The following is a 23,007-nucleotide window of genomic DNA, read 5'->3' as shown; positions in this document are numbered from 1 at the left end:
ATCTGTTAGGTTTGTTTTAGATGTGTGCTTTTCTAAGAGTCACTATTGATTCATGGATTGTTCAGCCTCTTGTTCAAACAGTTCCGTTTCTATATTTCTCAGTAATTTCTCAGTCTGGGATTGTAGGTGGAAACATAATTTTCTCATCCATAGATACAAACTTTGAATCTCGTTAGACCCTAAAACCTGGAAAGTGATTGTTTAGCATGCTAGCAGTAAGGCACCCTGCTGAATCAGCTGTCTTCAAGTAGTATGTCAGTCTCCTTGATTGCTACCAAATGTAGGCATTTTGATGGACCGCATTACAGATTTCGAAAAGATTCATTGATAGATTACAGATGTATAAATGCATCTCAGATTAGACATCTGCTGCTTTGTATATATTTAAAAGTATCCTGTTCTTGATGATTGGAGTGTTTAAATGGTTATCTTTTTAAAAAATATATATTTTATTGATTATGCTATTACAGTTCTCCTGATTTCCCCCCCTTTACCCCTCCCCCCGCCAATACAGTACCACTCACTCCCTCAGGTGATCCCCCCACCATTGTTCATGGCCATGGGTCATGCCTGTAAGTTCTTTGGCTACTCCGTTTCCTATACTGTACTTTACCTCCCCATGGCTATTCTGTAACTACCTATTTGTACTTCTTGATCACCTACCTCCCCACCCATTCCCCGACACTCCTGCTCCCATCTGGCAACCATCAAAACATTCTCTGTATCCATGATTCTGTCTCCGTTCTTCTTGTTTGCTTAGTTTGCTTTTTTAGATTCAATTGTTGATAGATTTATATTTTTTACCATTTTATTGTTCACAGTTTTGATCTTTTCCTTAAGTCCTTTCAACATTTCATATAACAATGGTTTGGTGATGATGAACTCGTTTAGTTTTTTCTTGTCTGGGAAGCTGTTCATCTGCCCTTCAATTTTAAATGATATCTTGGCTGGGTAGAGCAGTCTTAGGTGTGGCTCCCTGCTTTTCATGACTCTGAATACTTCTTGCCAATCCCTTCTAGTCGGCAGTTTCTTTTGAGAAATCAGCTGATAGTCTTATGGGAACTCCCCTGTAGGTAACTAATTGCTTTTCTCTTGCTGCTTTTAAGATTCTCTCTTTATCTTTAACCTTTGGCATTTTAATTATGATGTGTCCTGGTGTGGGCCTCTTTGGGTCCAACATGTTTGGGACTCTGTGCTTCCTGGACTTGTATGTCTGTTTCTTCCACCAAATTAAGGAAGTTTTCTTTCATTATTTTTTTACATGGATTTCTAAATTTGTTGCTCTTTCTCTTCTCCTTCTGGCACCCCCATGATGCAAATGTTGGACCGCTTGAAGTTGTCCCAGAGGCGGTTTTTACTGTCCTTGTTTTTTGGATTCTTTTTTCTTCTTCTCATTCGAATAGGTTGTTTTTTGCTTCCTTATGTTCCAAAGCATTGATTTGATTCTTGTCTTCATCCAGTCTACTGTTGTTCCCCTGTAAATTGTTGTTTATTTCAATTAGTGTATCCTTCATTTCTGACTGGATATTTTTTATGCTGCTGAGGTCTTCACCAAGTCCCTTGAACATCTTTATAATGAGTGTTTTGAACTCTGCGTCTGATATGTTGCTTTTCTCCATTTAGTTTAACTCTTTTTCTGGAGTTTTGATCTGTTCTTTCATTTGAGGCATGTTTCTTTGTCTCCTGGTTTTGACAGCCTCCCTTTGTTTGTTTCTATGTATTAGGTAGAGCTGCTTTGACTCTGTGCCTTGGTAGTGTGGCCTAATGTAGTAGGTGTCCTGTAGGGACCAGTGGCACAGCCTCCCCTACAAGCTGGGTACTCCAGGTGTGCCCTTCATATGGGTTAAGTATACTGCTTTCTCGCAGTTGAGCCCTGGTTGCTGTTGACAGATCAATGGGAAGTATTTACCCAGGCCAGCAGATGCAAGGACTGGCTGTGAGCACTGACTACCAACCTCTGCCCTCCGTGGAGGGGCAGGGTGGTGGTACTTTGATGTGGTCTGTAGCTCTTCACTGGGTGTGCTGGCCCTGGGGTTTCCCAGGTGGTGCAGGCCAAGGTCAACCCCTACCTGTTCTTTACCTGGGGCCATCCTGCCTGAACTATAAAGCAATCTGAGATGGCTGTTACTTGTGCTGGGTTTGAGATTCCCAGGTGAAGCCAAGCTGTGAATATAGGCTGGCTGCTGCTACTGCCAGGGCCTGGGCTCACTGAAGCCAGCTGTTGCTTGTTTGATAGGATTTTGAAAGTTGTGAAGCATGAGCCAAGATCAGCCATTGATATGGAAAAGCAGTTTGGGTGGGCCAGTAAGTTGGGTGGAGCAAAGTCTCTGTGATCTCCAAGGTGGGTCAAACAGTGTTAGCTAGGTTGATGGACTCAGCTATGGCACTAGCTTGCTTGCTCTGTAGGGGGAGAGTTTAAAAAAGGGACAGTGTCTTCTGTTTGCCTTGCTCTTAGATACTTAAGTTTCTCCCTGTTTACCACTGGTGCATACCACTGGTGCATATATCTTTGCAAACAAATGTTTTCGAGTTTTTTTGGTAGATACTGACAAGAGGGACTTCTGGGTCATATGTTAACTCTTTTAATTTTTTGAGGAACCTCCATACTATTTTCCATAGTGGCTGTACCAGTTTACATTCCCACTAGCAGTGAGTGAGGGTTCCTTTTTTCTCCACAACCTGTTCAACACTTGTTATTACTTGTCTTGTTGATAATAGCCATCCTAACAGATGTGAGGTGGTATCTCCTTGTAGCTGATTTTCATTTCCGTAATAGCTAGTGAAGTTGAGCATCTTTTCATGTATCTGTCAGCCATTTGTATGTCTTCTTGGGAGAGGTGTCTGTTCGTATCCTCTGCCCACTTTTTAATTGGATTGTGTTTGTTTGGTGTTGAATTGTATGAATTTTTTATATATTTTGGATATTAACCCCTTGTCGGAGCTGTTGTTTGCAAGTATGTTTAGCCATTCAGTTATTTGCCTTCTTGTTTTTTGGCAGTTTTTTTTGCTGTGCAGAAGCTTTTTAGTTTGATATAGTCCCATTCATTTGTTTTTGCCTTTAATTCCCTTGCCTTTGGGGTCAAATTTATAAAATCTTCTCTCAGACCAAGGACCATAAGTTTAGTATCTATGTTTTTTTCTATGTAATTTATTGCATAATTATGCCACACACAAGAATAAGTTCAAAATAGATTAAAGACATAAATGTTAGACCTGAAACCGTAAAAATCCTAGAAGAAAACATAGGCAGTAAAATCTCGGACATTGCTCATAGCAATATTTTTTTTGTGATATATCTCTCCAGGCAAGGAAAAAAGAAAAAATAAACAAATGGAATAACATCAAACTAAAAAGTTTTTGTACTGTGCATTGATTTTGTACTCTGTAATTTTACTATATTTATTTGTAGTAGAATCTTGGTGAAGTCTTTAGCGTTCCTGTGTAAAGAATCATGTCATTTGCAAAACTAACACTTTTCACTTCTTCATTCCCAATTTGAATGCATTTTATTTCTTTCTCTTGCCTGATTGCTCTGGCTTGAACTTCTAGTACTATATTGAAAAAGAGTGATGAAGGTGGACCTCCTTATCTTGTTCCTGATTTTAGAGGAAAAAAATGTTAGTTTTTCACCATTGAGTGTGATATTAACTGAGGGGTTTGTCATATATGGCCTTAATTATGTTGAGATACTTTCCTTATATACCTGTTTTATTGAGCATTGTAATCATAAATGGATGGTTGTATCTTATCTGATGCTTTTTCTGCATCTTTTGATAAGATCATGTGATTTTTCATCCTTTATTTTGTTAATGTGGTGTATTACATTGGTTTGCATGTGTTGAACCATCCTTGTGCTCCAGGAATGAACCCCACTTGATTGTGATGTATTATTTTTTCAGTGATTGTTGTATTTGATTTGCTAGTATTTTGTGTAGGACTTTTGCATCTGTGTTCATTAGAAATATTAGTCTGTAGACACAAAAATGTGTCTGTTACCCTTGCTAGGTTTTGGTATCAGTGTTATGTTGGCCTCATAAAATGTGTTAGGAAGTACTGCCTCTTCAATTTTTCAGAAGAATTTGAGAAGGATAGGTATCAAATCTCTTTTGAATATTTTGTAGAATTCACTAATGAAGCCATCTGGTCTTGGACTTTTATTTTGGGGGAGATTTTTATCATTGTTTCAGTTTCCTCATTGTTGATTGGTCTATTAGATTTTCCAGTTCTTCATGATTTAGTCTAGGAAGGTTATATATTTCTAGGAACTTATTCATTTCTTTTAAGTTATTGAATTTGGCAGCATATAGTCTTTCATAGTATTCTTGCATGATCCTTTGTATTTCTGTGATGTCTGTGGTAATTTCTCTTTTATTTCTGATTTTTTTATATGAGTCATTTCTCTTTTTTCCTTAGTGAGTCTAGCCAGGGGTTTGTCAATTTTATGAATCTTTTCAAAGAACCAGCTCTTTGTTGTATTAACTTTTTGTATAGTCTTTTTGTTCTCTGTTTTATTCAATTTTTTTGTTGTAATTTTTATTATTTCCTTTCTTCTGACTTTGGGCTGCTTTTGTTCTTCTTTTTCTAGTTCTTTAAGATGTAATGTTAGGTGGTTTACTTTTTTCTAGTTTCTTGAGATAGGCCTGTAATAATATAAACTTCCCTCTTATTACTGCTTTTGCTGTATCCCAGAAGTTTTGATATGTCGTATTGGTGTTCTCATTTGTCTCTATATGTCTTTTGATCTCACCTTTTATTTCTTCTTTGACCCAGACATGTTTTTAGTAGTATGTTGTTTAATCTCTACATATATGTGGGTTTTTTTAAACTTCCTTTTTACAGTTGGTTTCTAATTTCCAAGCATTGTGGTCAGAGAATATGCTTGGTATGATTTTAATCTTCTTAAATTTGTTAAGGTAGTTTTGTGACCCAGCATATGGTCTGTCCTTAAGAATGTACTATTCTCCAATGCACATGGACCTTTCTGGACTGGCTTCTTAATGGAACTATATTTTAAAACCTTAAACATTTAGACAAACTCCATTGAAAAATTGATACGTTTTCTTATTTAAGGCTCTTTTTTTAAATTGAAGATTTCTTCCTAATTTGCTCACTCCCCAGCTGTTACAGTTATATTGAAGGAACTCATTAAAAGACCAATTCCTTTTGAGCTGTTCTTTCTGAAAGCACACCATGCTATACAGCTCTGCGGTACTACTACGTACTTGAATCTGACTTCAGGAAATGGTAATATGCAGTCCTCACTCATTCTTACTATAAGTATTCTCCTGGTTTTATTCTGGCTCCAAAAAAAGCCCCTCTAAATTTTATACATTTGTGAATACTAGTGGGTGGTAGAAACATTTGTTTTCTGGTGAGTTACCTGATGATTGTAACTAAGTTGACTGTGTGGCTGTTGTTGAGATGTGGTCTTGGTGTTAGCCTTCGCCTCATGTAATCAGTCTCTGTTACTCGTTGAGATGTATCTACAAGTCTGCAGTCACCAAGTTCTGTTCATTATCCCTCCTAAATTGCTCCCGGGTCTGTCCTATTCTGCTGTTTTCCTCTGCATTCCTACTCTCAGCTTCTCTCCTGTGGACTCTTCCTCACAGCCTAAAACCAATGACCTTTTTTAATCACTGCCCTTCATATGAGGCCAGAGATATCTTTCTAAAATCTAAATCAAGTCATGTAGTCAATCATTTCTCTTTAGTTAAAACTCTTGATGGTTCCTTGGTTCCTTTAGCATCTATTCCAAACTTCCTAACTTGGGTTTAAGGCCATGGCAATAAGACCTTGACCCAGTCTCCAGCCTGATTTTCTACCATTTCCCTTTATAACCAGGTGTAGAATGTCTCACCATTTGCCAGTATGGCTTGTTCTTTTCCACCTCTGTATTTTTGCTCATGTTGTTTTTATGGTCAAAATGCCTTCTTATCCTACCTACCTTCCAGTATACTTTGGTTCAGTTCAGTATTAAATACCCTGCTTGTATCACTTCCTCTGTGAAACTTGCTATGTTTGAATTTGTCACTCTATCTTCAGCACTTGGAGAGCACTTGGAACCTTGACTCCTTACATTGTATTGTTTGCATGTCAATCTGTGAACTCTTTAAGTATAGAATGATTGTAGTCAGTATCAGAGGCTCTTCTTAGTAGCTAGGATAAATCAGAGGCCAGTGAGTAATTATGAATATAAAGTATATAATACACAGATAAAATTATTTAAGGAGTTCAGAGTTCAGATGGGAGAGCACAGGGGCATGATAATGGTGATTAAGAGCATGGAAGTTGGAGCCAGACTGGCTGAGTTTGAATCCCAGCTCTGTCACTTATGGGGGTTTACCTTTTTGGGGTTTCATTTTCTTACCTGTAAACTAGAGATAATTGTAGTAAAGACCTTCTAGGATAATAGCCAGGGTTAAGTGATTTGGAATGTGCAGGCTGTTCAGAATAATACCTAGCATCTAATAATAACCAATAATTGTATAATGTCTTCTATTTTTAGGGGTAGATTTAAGGTAGCTGGGTAAACTGTTTTGTTAGGTATTAGGGTCATTTGTGATAACCTTTATCTCTAGAATTCATACTGACCCTAGGAACAGTTCTGGAAAACCTTTCCTTTTTAAGCCTACATGGTTCCAGAGTAAGATTTAGAGAAGTCACAAAGGTAAGAGAGTACTTTGTCAAATGAAGATGGAGAGAATCAGAAATAGTGCCTGAATATTTATGTTCTAAAATGTACTGAACATACTGAAAATCTTTAAATGGTGATGAAGAGGAGTTTCAAATAATTATTTTTATTCTATTTCAGTTGTGAAATCTATGGAAAGTTGAGACTTTCCATGTTAAAAACCTCAGAAATTTAGTAATAGGTCCCACTGTCCTTGTAAATGCACCCTTTTACAAGGTTGCATATAGTACTTGGTATTATGTTAACTTTCATTTAAAAAATACTTATATGCAGTAGCACTAAGATTCCTCTGGCTACCAGAATTTGAAACTGTCTAACTTTGGTTGGTTTCAGATTTCAAATGGAATATAACACAAGCCCAGACTATGGTCTAGTATGTATGTGTGTGCATGTATATAGAGCAAGTGGGTAGAAGGGGTGGTGGGGTAGAAATGAAAAGGTATTTATAAAAGAAGGATGTGAGGGTGATCTGGCTGGCTGCCACATCTGTCATCCCATTGGTCACCAGGGTTGATACAGCTGATCTGGCTGGCTAGGCAGGTGTCCTCTTCCTCCCTCACCGATCCATGTGCGTCTCTCACAAAGCTGTGCGCTTGGTCAAAGAAAACCACCTTCCTAACTAGAGAGAGGACTGGTCTTTAGTCAAGAGTATACCTGCTAGGACCTCCAAACAAGCTCTCAAGGTCCATTTGTAGATATTTATAAAAGAAGTAAGACGATTTTTTAAAGAATATCGAACTTATCAAAGATCACTTACTTATGTCAACCTTGTGAAATATATGGTAATAAAATACAATTTCACATTGCTCTTATTCCTAGAATATTCTTTTGTAACCTGCTTGTCTAGTAAATACTGAATCCTCTCTCAGAAGTCAGCTCAACTGTCCCTACCTCTGAAGAGTCTTTCACATCCGCTGGGTAGACCTGACAATACTTTTCTTTTCCCTTGGGCATACTTTTATCAGAACACCTAAAATACTTTATTGCAAATACTTGTTAACGTATCCTCTTTCTCCCCCAGGCAGGAAGTCAGAGATTCTTGTCTGCTTCATGTCCACATCTCTAAGAGCTGGTAGTATACATGGATATTAGTAGGCTAAGTATTTGATATATAATAATAAATGAGTAGTGTTCACACTGTGATCTTTGGGCTCAGAATTTGAATGAGGTAGGACAAATGAAAACATACATTTAATAAAATTTTATCTTACCTACTAGAGGCTTAACCAATGGTATATATTTGAATGTATTTCAAACATGATGCCTCTTTAGTATCATCTAGTTTTAGAAGTGTAAATTGTAAATTGTTGAGAGCATTTTTGTCAGAGAAGCAGATGCTTACCTTTTTGGAGATCTAAACCCCTGGTAAACTGAGAAGTATTTCTGATTTTTTTAAATTTTTTTTTCTGTTATAAATAACAGTTTTAATGGCTAAAGTCCCTTTGATTATTCATGTTTCACTTATTTTTTAAGAAATACCTTTCCTCCCTAAAAATTTTAAGTATTTTTTTATTTTTATTTTTTGGTATGTTTGGCCCAAAGAAAAGAAGAAGGCAAGTATCCCCATGTTCTATAAGATTTGGCAGTTTGGCTTTGGAAATGTTATTTTGGGCAAAGGCTTTACTTTTTCAGCTTCACTTTTTTTATCTGTGAAACAAGGAAGTACCACTAATTTTATACAACTGGGAGGAGTTGGCATCATGTATACACAATACCTGAATTAGTCTAGTTCAGTACTTTTTTGTTGTTGTTTTTTGACATAGCATGAGGAAAATGAAGCAAGGAGAGAAGACTTTGCAGTTTTCATGTAATTGATGCTGTCTGGTATTGCATTAACTCATAGTATGTAAATAGGTCCTTAATGTGGATAGAGAGCCTGGAGTCAGATGATAAAAACTAACTCTTGTAAGACCACCCCCCAATTTTCCATCACAGATGGAGCAGCTATTTGTTCTTTTTATACCCTCTGGACAAGCCAGGGCTTTTTCCTCTCTTTCCTAAGACTCTGACGAGCATAGATAGTAACCAGTCCAGGGTGCTGTTGAGAGTGAGTGGGACATGGCATCACGATTACAGAGAGATAATGAGCACAACCAGGATGTGCTAGGCAAGCTGCCATGTAAGGTTGCTCTAATCTGAGGGCCTTGACACAACACCACAAAATTTTCACCCCACTGCTGCAGTTGGAAAGCTTCATTCAGCATGGAGGGCTGCCACTGCACAGTTTTAGCTCTGTGGGTGTTTTTCACTGTGGAGACAGAATCCTGATCAAATGGGGTGCGAGAATGAGAATGTCTCTCTGGAATATCTTATTTGTAATATCTTATTCTGGAATCCACAAAGCACCAAGCTGAGGATTGTGGGAAGAGCTTGAGCGCTGGGGATAGATGAACTAGGGTTGAATCTAGCATTTCCATTCTCTGCCTATTTCCAGTTAAGCAACTTACTTCACCATTCTACCTGAAACTAATTTTACTCAGCTTTCAAGGTTCAGTTCACGTATAAGAGGGTGATGATATCTACATCAGGTTATTGGGAGGCTCATTGAGCACATGTGAAACTTCTGGCATAGGAAGTGACACATACTAGCTGTTTTCGCAGTCCCCTTCCGCTTGTCACATATCCCCCTCCGGAAAGCAGATGGCCATTGGTACATGAGAAACAAAATAAAGGCTAAATCAGAACAAACTTATATAATGTAATTAGATACTACATTATAAACAATTCTTAAAGGCTTAAATGGTAAACATTTGACAGAAATAACTAATATACCTACACAAGCTTTAGTCGTTTTCTCTATTCCTTTTATTTTCTATATCAATAATAAATATTGATTCTCTGGTAAATTCCAGTCTCCTCTGCTGCATGTGGTCTCACTGCTTCCTGTCAGGATTAAACGAGGAGACGCGAAGACTGGCATGGCAGTGGTGAGGGCTCAGCTCTTATGAATCTCCAGACTGTCACCCCGTCGTTTCTTAGCACCATCACCAGATGTTTCCTCTGTGGTAGGTGTTCTGCTAGACACTGATGATGGGTATAATCCCCACCTTCTAAAACTCAGTCTGGTGTGGCAGACAAACCTGTAAATATATTTTATTAATTCTAAAATGCACATTTTTTCACATTTTAACATCTCTGAAATTGGGGTGCACCTTACAGTTGATGGTGTATCACTTTATTTGAGCAGTTTTTCCCATCGTGGTACTAAATATTAATAGCCTTGTAATTTATATCTTCTTAGATACAATGATATGCAGCAGGTTATGGAAATAAAACGACATCCTTTCTCTGCACATAGGAAAATGGACTTTGGGAACTCAGAAGGAATACCAGGTATCAGGGAGCAGGTTCTGAAGAGAGGTTTAAGCTGGTCCTATCTAAATTTGTTACAGTTCTTTTGTTGCTCTTTTTAACCACAACCCCTCTCCCTGTTGTCAGGGTTGTTATTATTAAGGCTCCCGTGTGACATTCCCTTTCCTTTTTGAAGGCCTGACATGTACCCTTTCGTGTATCTTTTCCCTTCCTTGGAAATGTAAGGTCCTGAGATTGTGGTCAGTCTAAACGCAAAGTTGGCATGAGAACTCAGGAGAAGTGAGAATAACTTCTGAATTTCTGTAGTCTGGAAGACTTGAAGGTAGATGGGGAGGTTAGAAAGGCACATGCAAGTGAGATGTAAAAGGTTTCAAATCATCCTAGTAGCTTCCAATACTTTAGAATAAAGCCCAGAGTGTTTAACATGCCCTCCAGGCCCCACATGATTTGGTCTCTGTCAGTCTGCCCGGCCTCATCTTCTGCCACTCGCTCCCACCCCTTCTCTATCCCAGCATGCCTGGCTTCCTTTAGTTCTTTGAATGGTTCAAGACCAAAGGGTCTTGATCAATGGCCTTTTTCACGCTATAACCTTTTGGAACCTCCTCCTTATCCCTCTTCCAGTCTTTGACTGGTGAACTTCTGCTCACTCTAAAGTCTTAGCTCAAAATGTCACCTCCTGAGATGTCTTTCTTGACTCTGCCACCTAAATTCAGGCCCTGTCGTTTTGTCTCAGAGCACTCTGTTTTTTTCGTTCACAGCTCCTGTCACAATTCATATTATGTATGAGTGTATTCCTTTGCATAGCATCTGTCTTTCCAAATAAATTGCAAGCATCATGTAGACAGGGCCTTTAGCACGTAGTCTGGTTCTAAATATGAGTAGAGACATTTATTGAAGAAGATACAAGATACAAGAAATGTTGTACAAACGATGCCTCAGTCTCCTTCAAAGTAGGCTCCTTGGGACCTCACACAGCTCTGCCAGTGACTCTCTCACCATTCAAAACACTCTGCAAATTCCTTTGTTGGAATTGCCATCAGCTGCCTTGTCGTATTTTCCTGAATCTCATTGATGGTCTGAAATCTCTTCCCTTTTAAAGGTGATTTTAGTTTTAGGAAAAGCTGGAAGTCACAGGGCGACAAATCTGGGCTGTAGGGGCACTGAGTCACCTGGGTGGTTTGATGTTTCGCCAAAAGACTCTGCACTTATGGCATGCATGAGCAGGTGAGTTGTCATGATGAAGCTGCCAATCACCAGTTGCCCATAGCTGTGGCTGTTTTTGTTGTATTGCATTTCTTAGCTGATGAAGAACATTGAGGTGTGGTATTCCTTATTAATTGTTTGGCCTGGAGGGGCATACTTGTGATGGACAACACCTTCCCAATCAAAAACACAGTTAACACGGACTTGATTTTTTTTAAAGATTTTATTTATTTATTTTTAGAGAGGGAAGGGAGGAAGAGAGAGAGAGAGAGGGAGAGGGAGAGAGAGAGAGAGAGAGAAACATCAGTGTGCGGTTGCTGGGGGTTGTGGCCTGCAACCCAGGCATGTGCCCTGACTGGGAATCAAACCTACGATGCTTTGGTTTGCAGCCCACACTCAATCCACTGAGCTGTACCAGCCAGGGCAATGGACTTGATTTTGCTGTGACTTTGCTGCACCTTCTTTGGGTATGGAGAACCAGATGGCTTCCATTGGGGCAACTGGGCCTTTGTTTCCAGATCATGTGTGTAGCTGTAGACCTGCATGATTCATCTCTGTCTGTGACCTTCTTGAGGAAGTCTGGCTCATTGGTAGTGGTTTGAATCAAGTCATTAGCAACTGCAGCATGATGTTCCTTCTGTTCTGGTAGCAGAAGCCACAGAATGAATTTTGCCACAACATGTTTCATGCCAAGATCCTGCATCACAATCTTGGACACAGCAGTTTTTGGGATTCCTGAATCAGCTTCTAGTTCTTGCCTGTCAGTCATGGATCTTTGTTGATTGCAGCCTGTACACGTTCAACATCCTCAGGTGTCTGCTTGTTGCAGGCCTTCCAGAATATGGGGCACTTTCAACAGATCCTTGACCATCTTTGAAGCATTTGTGCCACACTTTTATTTGCTCTGCACTCATTGCATTGTCCCCCAAAGCCTTCTGAATCATCCATATAGTTTCCACAAAGGAATGTTCAAGCTTAATGTAACATTTGATGCAGATTCATTAGTCTACTCACTCAGTCATTTTGAATGTGATGGCCACACAGTACACATGCTCACTCAACAGTATGTACCATCCTCACTGACTAGTACAGTGAAGTCATTATTCACACATGCACATTGCACTCCACTCTTCTTGGCTGCAGGTTACATTGATGTCACTTCACACGAACTGTTCTCATTATATTAACAATGGTTGGACTTTTTCTGGACAGACCTCTTGCTTAGGGAAATATATCAATATTCTTTTCTAAGATGACTTTGAAATATGCTTGATTTCCGGGGCTCCCTTGTTCTCTCTTTCTTGTTTATTAACACTTTGGAAGGTTTTAAGGAATCAGAAGCCTTTCTCTACAGACTTATTTTGAAATTCAACAACCACAGCAAATACTTGAATCTAAGTCATGCATCTGTCCCCCAGCAAGTATTAGTGGTAGTCTGAGATCCTTATTCTGATGGGGTGAAAGGGATTAGCAAATAGCACTGTACCAGGAACCTAGATGACGATGCATTTTTGACATGACATGTGGAACTTCAAGTACCTATGGGACATGAGGCGGACATGTCCAAAGGCAGTTGGAAGTAGAGGTCTGGTGCTAGATGTGATTTAGAAGTAAAGATTTGAATTTGAACCATTTACATAGTAATAATAATTGAAATTAAATTGTAAGTAGGCTATTAACAGAGGAGGATGCAAAGAGAGAAGAAGGCGATGAAGGGAAGGTAGTTGAAAGGGGGGCCAAAAACAGAGTAGTGAGAGAGGAAGAGACCCTTTTGTGCTCTACACCCAGAAGAACATTAGCATTGGGCATGTAACACATGTGTGAGTGAGTGGTGAGTAAAGCACCAGAAAAGCTTTCTTCTTTTTTAATATTGTTTTTAAAATCTGTAAACAAAGTAACCCTCAAATTGAAGAGCTCTCAGTAGTCCAGAGAGTGTGAATCCATTTATCTATCAAGAAAACCCCTGGACCTCACCTGTAGTAGTAAAACTATTAATATAAGAAGTATTGTTTGTCTGAAGAGTCCATTCCACAAAACAGTTGTCAATTCTGAGTTGTGAAAATGTTTTGTTTTTAATTCTTTGTATTTTAAATATTCCCCCCCCACCCAAAAAAAAAGAGAGAGCATGTTTGTATGCAGGAGACACTTGGCTGTTCATTAGTAATCACATGTGAATTGTTGGTTTACCAGAGAACCAACATGATTGGCATTGGCATTTAACCTTCTTGGTATTTCAAAATATTGAGTTTTGGGTGTTGGTGAGTTTGTTTGGATTATGTTACGTGACCATGCTCCTTTTTATATCAGGCGTTGGCAAACTATAGCCAGAGAGTCAAATCCTGCCTGGGGCTGGTTTTTGTGTGGCCTTTGAGCTAAGATGGTTTTTACCTTTTTGAAGAATTGTAAAAACAAAACAAAAAAGCCAAAATAATCTGTGGCAGAGAACATAAGTGTCCTACAAAGCCTAAAATATTTACTGTCTGGCTCTTTAGAGAAAAAGTTTGCTGACTCTTTCTTTAGTTTGTAAGTTGTACATAAAATGAAGCAAAAGTTCCATAGGAAAACCTCAAATTGATGACTGTAGTTCCAGACTGTCTTGCATGTCTTAAGGCTTTTCTTTTAAATAGTGACTTAGCTGTTGAAGTATGAGAACACATTTTTGTTGGTGATATGTGAACTTGATTGATTGGAAACTGCCTTGTATGACTTTAAAGTTTGGCCAGAAGGGTAGAAGGCCTTCTGTACTGTCTCGTATCTCATAGAACTGTTCTGGAAAATGGCGAACCCAGTTCCAGTACCATTGTTGTTTAGTTTATCCTAAGCAGTCTGTGGTAAACACTAGCACCTACATATTGAAGCAAGCTATGTAAAGTAGAATAAAGCACTTATGTGGAATAGAATTATATTCTTCATTTGCATTTTGTTTGGCCCTCTGAAGAGGTATTTTCCAGTTGCAAAATGTAAAAATCCTTGAGTATTAGATTTAGAAAATGATTTGAGTTATATAATTTTTATTTCAATAGTGTTTCATTTCATGTGCCTTCTGTTTTTGTAATGAGATGTCATCGATCAGTTCTGAGTATAAATTTCCTCAGTTCTTAAATCCTCCTGATATCATTCCATCAGAATCTTCAAGTTGTGGGAAATAAAAGTTGATTTGAAACAGTTCTGTAATTAGAGATGACTGTTCAGTGAGGCCCTGTCTAATCAATTGCTAAATAATTGTCTCTCAAAAGCGGATTTGATATTTACATTCTGATATTCTGCTCACAGTGTTTGTTGACAGTGTCTGAAATCCCCTGCCACTGGATAAATAAAGCCTATTATTTCCTTTTCAACATTTTAAGTGATTATTCTCTCATTCAGGAGCTAAGAAGCAGAAGGATAGGTATATTATCAAACTATGATTCTGTCTATCCAAAGAAGCTGGGAATCTTGATTAATATGCCTTGTTAACTGATGATTTCAGTTCAATACTGGTAGTGCTAGAATAATTTGTATAAACCAAGCAGTACAGATTCCTTATTTTAGCACTAAGACTTACAAAGGCTTCTTTTAGCAGCCTTTAATTTCGTACTTATGTATGTGACATAGCCTGTGGCTGTGATAGCTACAGTGAATCTCCAGTTGTTTGGGGATGAAAGGAGGAGGCAGCTGGAAACTCGGTAGCTACATCTAGCTGTCTACCTAGAGAAGGCCTTGATTTCAAGTTTATCTAAACAAGCTCGACTAATCCCAACTATCTAGGGGGATCCACTGTCAAAACAAGCAGCGTGGCCCTGAGGCAAACACAGCTATACAGAAATGAAGGCTGGGGCTTCCAATACTCCGATGACTGCATACTGGAGGCTTTTTTTCCCTCCTGAAAGAGGGTAAGAGAGGTATAATTTGCATAATGCCTTTTCATTGGAAACTTTTGGAAAGCTGACAGACCTCCAGCTTATAGATCTGTAGCCACAATACAGAGTCTATAGGAGAATCCTTGAATGACCTAACCATATTGAAAGAAAATATAAAAGCGTCCAAGTATAGCCAAGTGAGAGAGGAAAAGAGGCTGATGCATTGTCTAACATCTGCTGTACTTCTCGTTAGTTTTGTTCTTTGCTATTCTGTGTGGACTTTGGAGAAGCCTAAGACAGCCTAACATGAATCCTATAATCTTCCTTCTGAATATTTATGTAGTGTGCCAGCTTCTAAGCTGTCCTTTGCGTTTTCCTATTTCCCCCTCATTTTCATGCTCTCAAATGAGGCCAACATTTCAAAAGCTAAATAAATGTTTGTGAATGTTTATAAAAGATTTGCATAAATTTGTCCTTGTCTGACAAAGATCACTTTTTTCTTATGCCAGTTCTGAAAAAATTTTTTTAAGGTTTTGGTGCTTGTCTTGATCACAAAGTCCTGCATCCCAGAACAATGATTGCTGATTAAGTGGGTGTGCGATTGTGGCTGAATAGGCTTTCAAGACACTGGGTGAAAAGGCCTGTCATCTGAAGGCTGAATTATAGAATTTAGAAAATGTTATCAGAAGTACACATTTAAATCTATTTTTTGGTACCATATCATTAGATAAGACAAAGAGTTCTTACAAGTTAAAAGTATAACCACCCACAGGTTAAAAAAATTCTCCTGTATACATTTTAATAATTAGAATGTTTCAATAACTCAGAATATTACTTTTCTTTCCCATGGTTGAACATATTTAAACATAATTTTTATTCTTTTAGGCATCTTTTGGAAATCATAACTCTACCAGTTATATGTATTAATATGGTCACTGGGGTGGTGATCAGAGGGAATATATACCAGGCAGTGCTTTAAGACATCTGAATGCATAGTTACACCTTGAGAAAATATAAACTACATGAAATATATGGTGTTAGGGCTTAACTATAAGACGGTCAGACAGATCGACAGACAGACACATAGTCTCTTGCCACAGACTCTTGCTGCCACATATTTGCTGAATTCATTTATCTTTTAAAATTAGAATGGATTTTGTGGGGTGGCAGGCAGGGGATGTTGGGGGTAGAGGTGCTAATTTAGTTCAGAGATATTTGAAGATTGGCAGGAGAGAGAGGTAACAGCCAGTTCTGTTAGTCCTTTGGTTGTATTGGTTTAGAGGTTTAAGTTGTCATTAAGGCACAAACTAGAGCCACTTCTCTGACACAGTTTTTATCACATCTGCTAGGCTTGTGTCCCAAGAGGAGAGACGCAGAGAGCAGTGAATTCAACATGGGCCCATTATCGACTGCTTTTTCGTGTGTTGTAAAAGGAGTGAGACCTCAGGGAGGCTTGGAGCCTCCTCCCGTGTAATGTCCAAGTCAGATTTGAAGGACTGGTGGCAGGAAGGCTTTGGCCTTGGGGTGTGAATTCTAAGAAATAGAGGCACAATTAAGTTTAAAAAATTCAAGGACTTTGAGCTCAATAATGAAAGATTTTTTTTAGACTAATGTGAGCAGAAAAGTTGCCCATCTGTGCACATTTTTGTGTGCATTTAAAATATTTAAAAGCTGACAGCTTTTAATATGCTTACAAAATACTATTTCTATCAGTGCTCTTTTTTTTTTTTTTTTTGAATACCATCTTCCTGAGGGCAAGTTGCTTCTTCAGTGAAACCATGTTTGTAGTTTTACCTTTGGGGCCCTATTCCTTTGGTATGTAGGGATTTGTGGCCCTCTCTCCCATTTTTCCGCAATTTCTCTTCTCTTGAGATATACTGATAACATAAATGTGCAGATAATAGGATTTAAAATGTTTAAGGAAATGAACAAGGCAAAATATTTTACAGTAATAATGTTAAGTCCAAGGAATTCTATTACTGATGTCATTGAATGACTGCTATTTGTAGAAGATTCTAACCAAATCATTTATTTTGAAAGTGTTTGAAACAAGTGTGAAGAAGTTTATTCATGTTTAACATTGACCTTATAAGTATAGCTCTCATTTTCAACCATTTTGCTGTAAGGTTTAAAGTTAATAAAATGAAATCTTAGAATAAAAGATTTTATATAATATTTAATTTGGGAACAACTTTGTTTTAAGTGACTTTTTGAAGAAAGGAAAGGATACAAAAAGATAAAGTGGCTTTGTTAAATTAAAAATTTTTATAAAATTATTTTTTCACAAATACATATTTTTAAAGATATTTTTACTTAAAAGTACTTTTAGAGGTGGCTCTTCTCCTTTCCATCTATATACTTAATCTCCTTGATAATTTAGATATAAAGTTTATCTGATACATGTTATAGAATGATATATTTCTATATTTTAGTGTAATTTTATCTTTGTGCATATTAGGTACACAAATTAGCATAATTATAATGTATGCATGACTCAAATTTAACTAAAGTTTATAAAAAGTAAACTGGGAGTAAATATTGAAATATACCAAAGAAAGGAAGCAGACTCTGTAGCATTTGAGCAGTGTTGTTAGAAATTTGACCCAGCTTTTATGTTTGGGTGTTGAAAGGCCTTTTTGTAAAATCCCGTATTCAAAGCTTTTGTCACTGAAAAAAAGTTTGGCTGTAGTTATAGTATGGATCTTGAATTTAACTTGACATTTATAGGGAAGGAGAAAATTATATTTCCTGTTTTCATATCTAGGAAATTTCTGATCAACATTCTTAAACTGGGTGCTAATTAAGGTTTTAAGAACTTCTTACCATTCTGTTTTGCCCTTCTTAATCATAAGTGTTAAAACTTCTGGTAGCTTTCACTTGGAGTCCCTGGTTTTAACTTGAAATGGCTTAAAGTTGAAATTTAGTTAGCTTTTTGTATGTTTGGATTTTGTGTGTGTTCTGTTTTTAACTTTCAACTTGAGTTTTAAGATCATCAATCAACAGCTTTTCTTTTAAGTCAGTAGCACTGATCTCAATTGCAGGACTTAGAGGGTCAGCATTTCCCTTGTGCTATTAAAAATGTCTGAGCATAGAAATGGAGTATTTTAGGAATTTGAGCTCCACTGATCTTTTCATCACACATATGCATTTTGAAATGAACAAATAAATTAGATGTAGGAAACTCAGGAAGTGTTCTCCTACCGTCTCCTCGCCTCTTTCTCCTTCACTCTCTTTTTGGACAAAGGTAAATTATCAACTGCTATATAGCTTTCAGCAAGCTACCAGAGGCTGATTGTAGCTTTACATATTTTAAAATCCATTCATTTATTCAAGCTATCTCTTTTCGTTATTTAAATGTTTTCTTGCACACATTTTCTTTTTCCTTTTGAACTATTGACAACATGCCTCATCTCCCAACATTCTGTAACCCCAGTGGACATTATAATCAGCCTGCACTTTTGTTTTTCAGATGGCATTTATTTGTGGGGTGTGTATGTCTGTGTCTGCTAGTTGTTTTCATCTGCCAGATACAACTAATTTTTGTTTATAGATTTCAGTGAAGCAGTGAAAACAAAGTATTTGACATCTGAACTGATGGCTGTTGCAGGGTCTCTTACACCCTCCCTACCCTGTACCCCAGATTCAGGGTGAATTAATTTAGCCGCCTTATTACTGATAGTTCCAGTTAACTATATCAAATTTAGTTCTCAAAGTTTTGCTTTCAGATCGGATTCTAAGATGAATAATATACATTTTTAAAGACTTTCCCAGGTTTTTAAGACAATGGCTGAGTTTCAGCATAAAACAATCTACTTTCTTCAGATTGGAGTGAATTCCCTTGAATGGGCCTTTTGACCGGGTGAAAATTCAAATTGGGATGAAATGAATCCAAAAAAGATGGTGATGAATCTTGAGTTCATTTTTTATTTTTATTTACAAGTGACTCCAATGTTAGGTATGTTGATTTCATATTTTGGTTCATGGTCTGAGGCTTAGTTATCTCCTTGTGGGCAGAGCTTTGAAGATGTTGATGCTTTTCTGCTGCACTGTGCAATCTGCTGTTTAATATATGCATCACTGAAAGGTTTATGCGACTGCCTGTCATCCACCTTCCCCCTACCCTCTGCTCTTACTTCTTCCCACATGAGGTATCGAATATTTTGTTAGGAAGAAAAGCCCTTTTGGAAATTGCCTATTTCATAAATTGTCTGGTGACACAAAGGAGTTGGATGCTATATTCTTGTCTCATTTATTTTGAAAACTTTGCTACTGAACTCACCTTAATCAATGAGCTCGATGTTGTCTCCAATAAGTTATGTGTTGGATATATTGATTGGGAGGGATTTTAGAAAACCCGTCTGGGGTTTATAATGTCAGCAGTGTTTTGATTATGAAAAGAGTTGGAACCTGGGGACATGGAACCAGGTGGCGAATGTCCTAAAGCCAGTGGTGACATGGTGGACTGGTTCCCTCCTGGGATCTAGTTCATGCCCTGCACTTTAACTGTGGTGACTGGCTACTATAGATTCACTTTTTTTGCTCATTAAAATGTTAAAAAATCAAACTGTACATAAAAAGATTTGCGAAAATATAAACTTGGGAATTGATCTGGAGAGCTGGCACAATCTTTCCCACCCCCTGCCTTAGCAATGAGGTAATTTACATTTCATCAGCTGTACTGCATCTTGAAGATCCGATTTATGTGGCAGTAGTGGAGATCATCTGAAAGGGCTTGTATAGGCAAGAAAAAGGGGAGAGAAAACAGGAAAATTAGCATCTGCAAAGAGAGTTCCTTAGCCAAAGACACAGGTTCTAGAGGAAAGAGGGGTTGGTAACTGGTTAATGACTGTTTTCCCAGTAAAGGTAATGCTGAAAGACACTCTGTTATAAATACAATGCTCAAAATATGTTTAAATCAGGGTTTTAAAGTCTCCTCTCTTGGAGAGTGATACTTTTCATATTTGAGTAATTGTCTTTTTCTTTGGAAAAAGAGGGTAAGGTAGTTAGATATTTGTATATAGAGAAAACATCAGTATTAAGAAAATTTGTTCATTTCAGCAGTTTTTATTTATAAGAAACATTGCTTGTTTTTTCCTCCCTCTTCCTGACCTTCCATTCCTAAACCAAGAAGTAGATTTTTCAGTTTTGACTGAGATAACGTAAGACTGTTTCTAACACAAAGTAGATGCTCATTTTTGTTTTCTCCTTTGACAGCACACTACCATTTTCTTTGACCTTAATTGGAATATCAAGCTCTTGTAATATCACAAACATAAAGAAACGTAATGCACAGACGTATGCCTACGCTTGCCTATATTTCCTTCATTCTTCCCCCCATCTCCCCTCCCCCACCACGCCCCACTGCTTAATTAGACTTACCACTGCTTTCTTGGGTAAAAAGGAAAGCTCTTGGGAGGTAGGTTATACTCAGCCTACATTGGGTATTTTAATATTTGTTCTAATATTATCTGACAGACAAGTTCACAGTTGGTTATTACTCTTGACATTAGAAAGTGGTTAAGTAGTTTCTACATTGTAGTGAGTATTAAGTTGGGCATATTAGATTCCTTTGACTCTGCTGTAGAGTACAATGCTTTCTTGTAGCCATAGGGGTCTTTTCTTTCAAAAACCTTGAGGCTTTTTGGCTGCTCAACTCCAGCATAGAGAAGAGAAGCACTTTTGCACCTGTAACTTTTGAGGAGTAAAGGATAACTGTCTTGTAGGTGATTTTGGCAATGAGGGAGCGTTAGTTTTGAGTTTTAGAGAATGCTTGTACATATACTGAACTCAAGAGATATTTTGTGGTATTTGAAACCTGAAGTGAAAGGAAATATGTAAGGAATTTTTTTTGCATATAAATCATATGAGTTTTGTGTATGTGGGTTTTCGTATATTTTATAATTGAAACTGCATACATAAAAATGAATGTTTTATATGATCTCTTTTGATTTGTTTGATTGTTTATTAGCAATCGCAACTTATTTAAATATGAGTTTTCAAACAATATGTAATGAATGCCACATGACAAATTTAGTTGTGTGTCAGCAATGTCTCTTAGAATATGCTGAGGTATTCTTATCCACCTTTTTTATTTTTTTCCTATTCCTTGATTATTTCACAACATGCCTTAACAGTGCTATAATATATATGTACATAGTATCAGTCCAGGACAATATTTAAAAAAGGGTATGCTCAACTGAATTATGTAGGTAGAGTATGCTCTGGCAGATCAAGTCAGTGTACTTTCTGCTTCATTGAGTGGGTTATTAGATTGATGTGGTTTATTTCTTGAATGATAGAACTGATTTTAAAAATAAATGAAGCAAGAAGCATCAATTCAGTTAGCATTGATATTTCATTATTATTGGTTAGAAAAGTGCTACATTTGTAAACTGATCTTTAATTTATCACTTGGATTAGGATTTGCAAAGGGCAAGTTTGTTTTAATTTGAACCAGCTTCTCAATGACTGAAAAATGTGTTCTTCATTTTGTCTTGAAGTTGGGGTTCTAAATAGTTAAAAAGCAAATCAAATGCTTGAAAGAAATACTTTTTTAAAATTTATAACATAGGTCTATGAACTTAAGCACTGACCGTGGGCTAAATCTGCAGTTAAATTAAGACAAGCTAAAGAAAGTTCTGTGAAGGAAGTAATACTTAATTACTTGCGTATATGTTTAGCTGTGTGTATAGATGCTGGACACGTGAGACGTGTCCATTGGGGAAAGTCACACCCCGCTGTGTAGTGTGTCTCATACAGTAGTATGCTTTGCTTAATGCAAGAAGCTTCTCTTTTATGAATAAGTCTTTGAAATGTCACTCTGGTAAAAAAAATGCTTTTGTTCCCTTTTTGTATACTTCCCCTGATAAACGTGCTTGGCTTTATGTACCTACATATTTGTTAGAAGATTTAAACTGGTAGTTTGCTTTGGATTTTCACAAATTACAAGCAGGTAAGTGTGTCCAATTATGATGACATTTAACTAAAAATAGTGCATACTTAAAACTGTTACCGTTTGGTTACAAAATAAATTTGTGCCAGAAATCCCAACTTCTTTATGAAGTAAGTAAATGAAGCCTTACGCTAAAAAAAATGTAGTTGACTATGTTCAGGGACAATTATCTTAAAGTTGGCTTTCTATTCTGCTTGTGCTTTAGCCCACTGATGTTGGGAAGCAAGTGTTGTCTAATCCTGGCCCCCTCTGTTCCTAGGTAACAGGCAAAAACGGTGCCAGCAACAGCAGCCCTGCCAGGCCAAACCCATGTGGCTCAGTGTTATTCACTCTGATCCATATGGTCAGGCTGGAGATGGTCCCTGGAGGGGTGTTAACACTCAGCAACCCACCCGCCTCCCTCCCTTCAGAGCTTTCCTGCATGGCTCCTGCTGCTTGCCCATGTGTGATTCTTGATTAATTTTTCATTTTTAATGAAGTTTGATCATGTTTATTATTTCTCATGATTGACTGCCTGGTACTCCTCCCATGTAATTGATAAAGCCCATATTTCTTCATCTGTCTCCTCTTTCTTTAGGGTAAAGTTGCTGGATTGTGTGCCATGGTTAATGTTAGATTTATTGGTCCCATTAGATGTATAAATTATCTTTTTTTCTCTCCACAGGAAGTTCTACAGACTTTGACCAAGTTTTGTTTCCCCTTCTATGTGGACAGGTAGTGTCAGATTTTCAAACTTTACCAAAAAAAAAAAAAAAAGCATCAATAAACCTGCTATGGAAAATAAAAACCATGCCATTCTTAATATTCTGTCTGCTTAACCATGCTTTAAAACATCTATGTTCCAAGGAGAGTTGCAGTATTCTCCTTTCCTGGGGATTTTATTGACACTGTCAAGTAGTTTAAAGCTTAGAGCTTTGCATTGGTTAATTTGTGAGATATGGTTTGCACGACATTAAATTTTTAATTTTGGTTATCAGACTCAAACCATGATTAAGAATGGTTGGGTTTTA

At 37.5% G+C, this 23,007-nt stretch overlaps 1 protein-coding gene across 4 annotated transcripts in view; it reads left to right on the top strand.

Moving 5' to 3' along the window:
- The window catches only part of DENND1A (DENN domain containing 1A), a 486,624-nt gene that overhangs the window by 124,755 nt on the left and 338,862 nt on the right, over positions 1 to 23,007 (top strand). For all 4 annotated transcript variants that reach the window (XM_045846504.1, XM_045846502.1, XM_045846503.1 and 1 more), the window contains exon 4: positions 22,662 to 22,711. In XM_045846504.1, coding sequence (XP_045702460.1) covers positions 22,662 to 22,711 — 50 coding nt within the window. The remainder of the gene's footprint in view (positions 1 to 22,661; positions 22,712 to 23,007) is intronic.

This window comes from Phyllostomus hastatus, unplaced genomic scaffold, assembly GCF_019186645.2.
Source record: "Phyllostomus hastatus isolate PE091 unplaced genomic scaffold, TTU_PhHast_1.1 phas_contig_495, whole genome shotgun sequence".
NCBI lineage: Eukaryota > Metazoa > Chordata > Mammalia > Chiroptera > Phyllostomidae > Phyllostomus > Phyllostomus hastatus.
The sequence above is the reverse complement of the archived record's forward strand: the minus strand, read 5'-3'. Positions and strand labels throughout refer to the sequence as shown.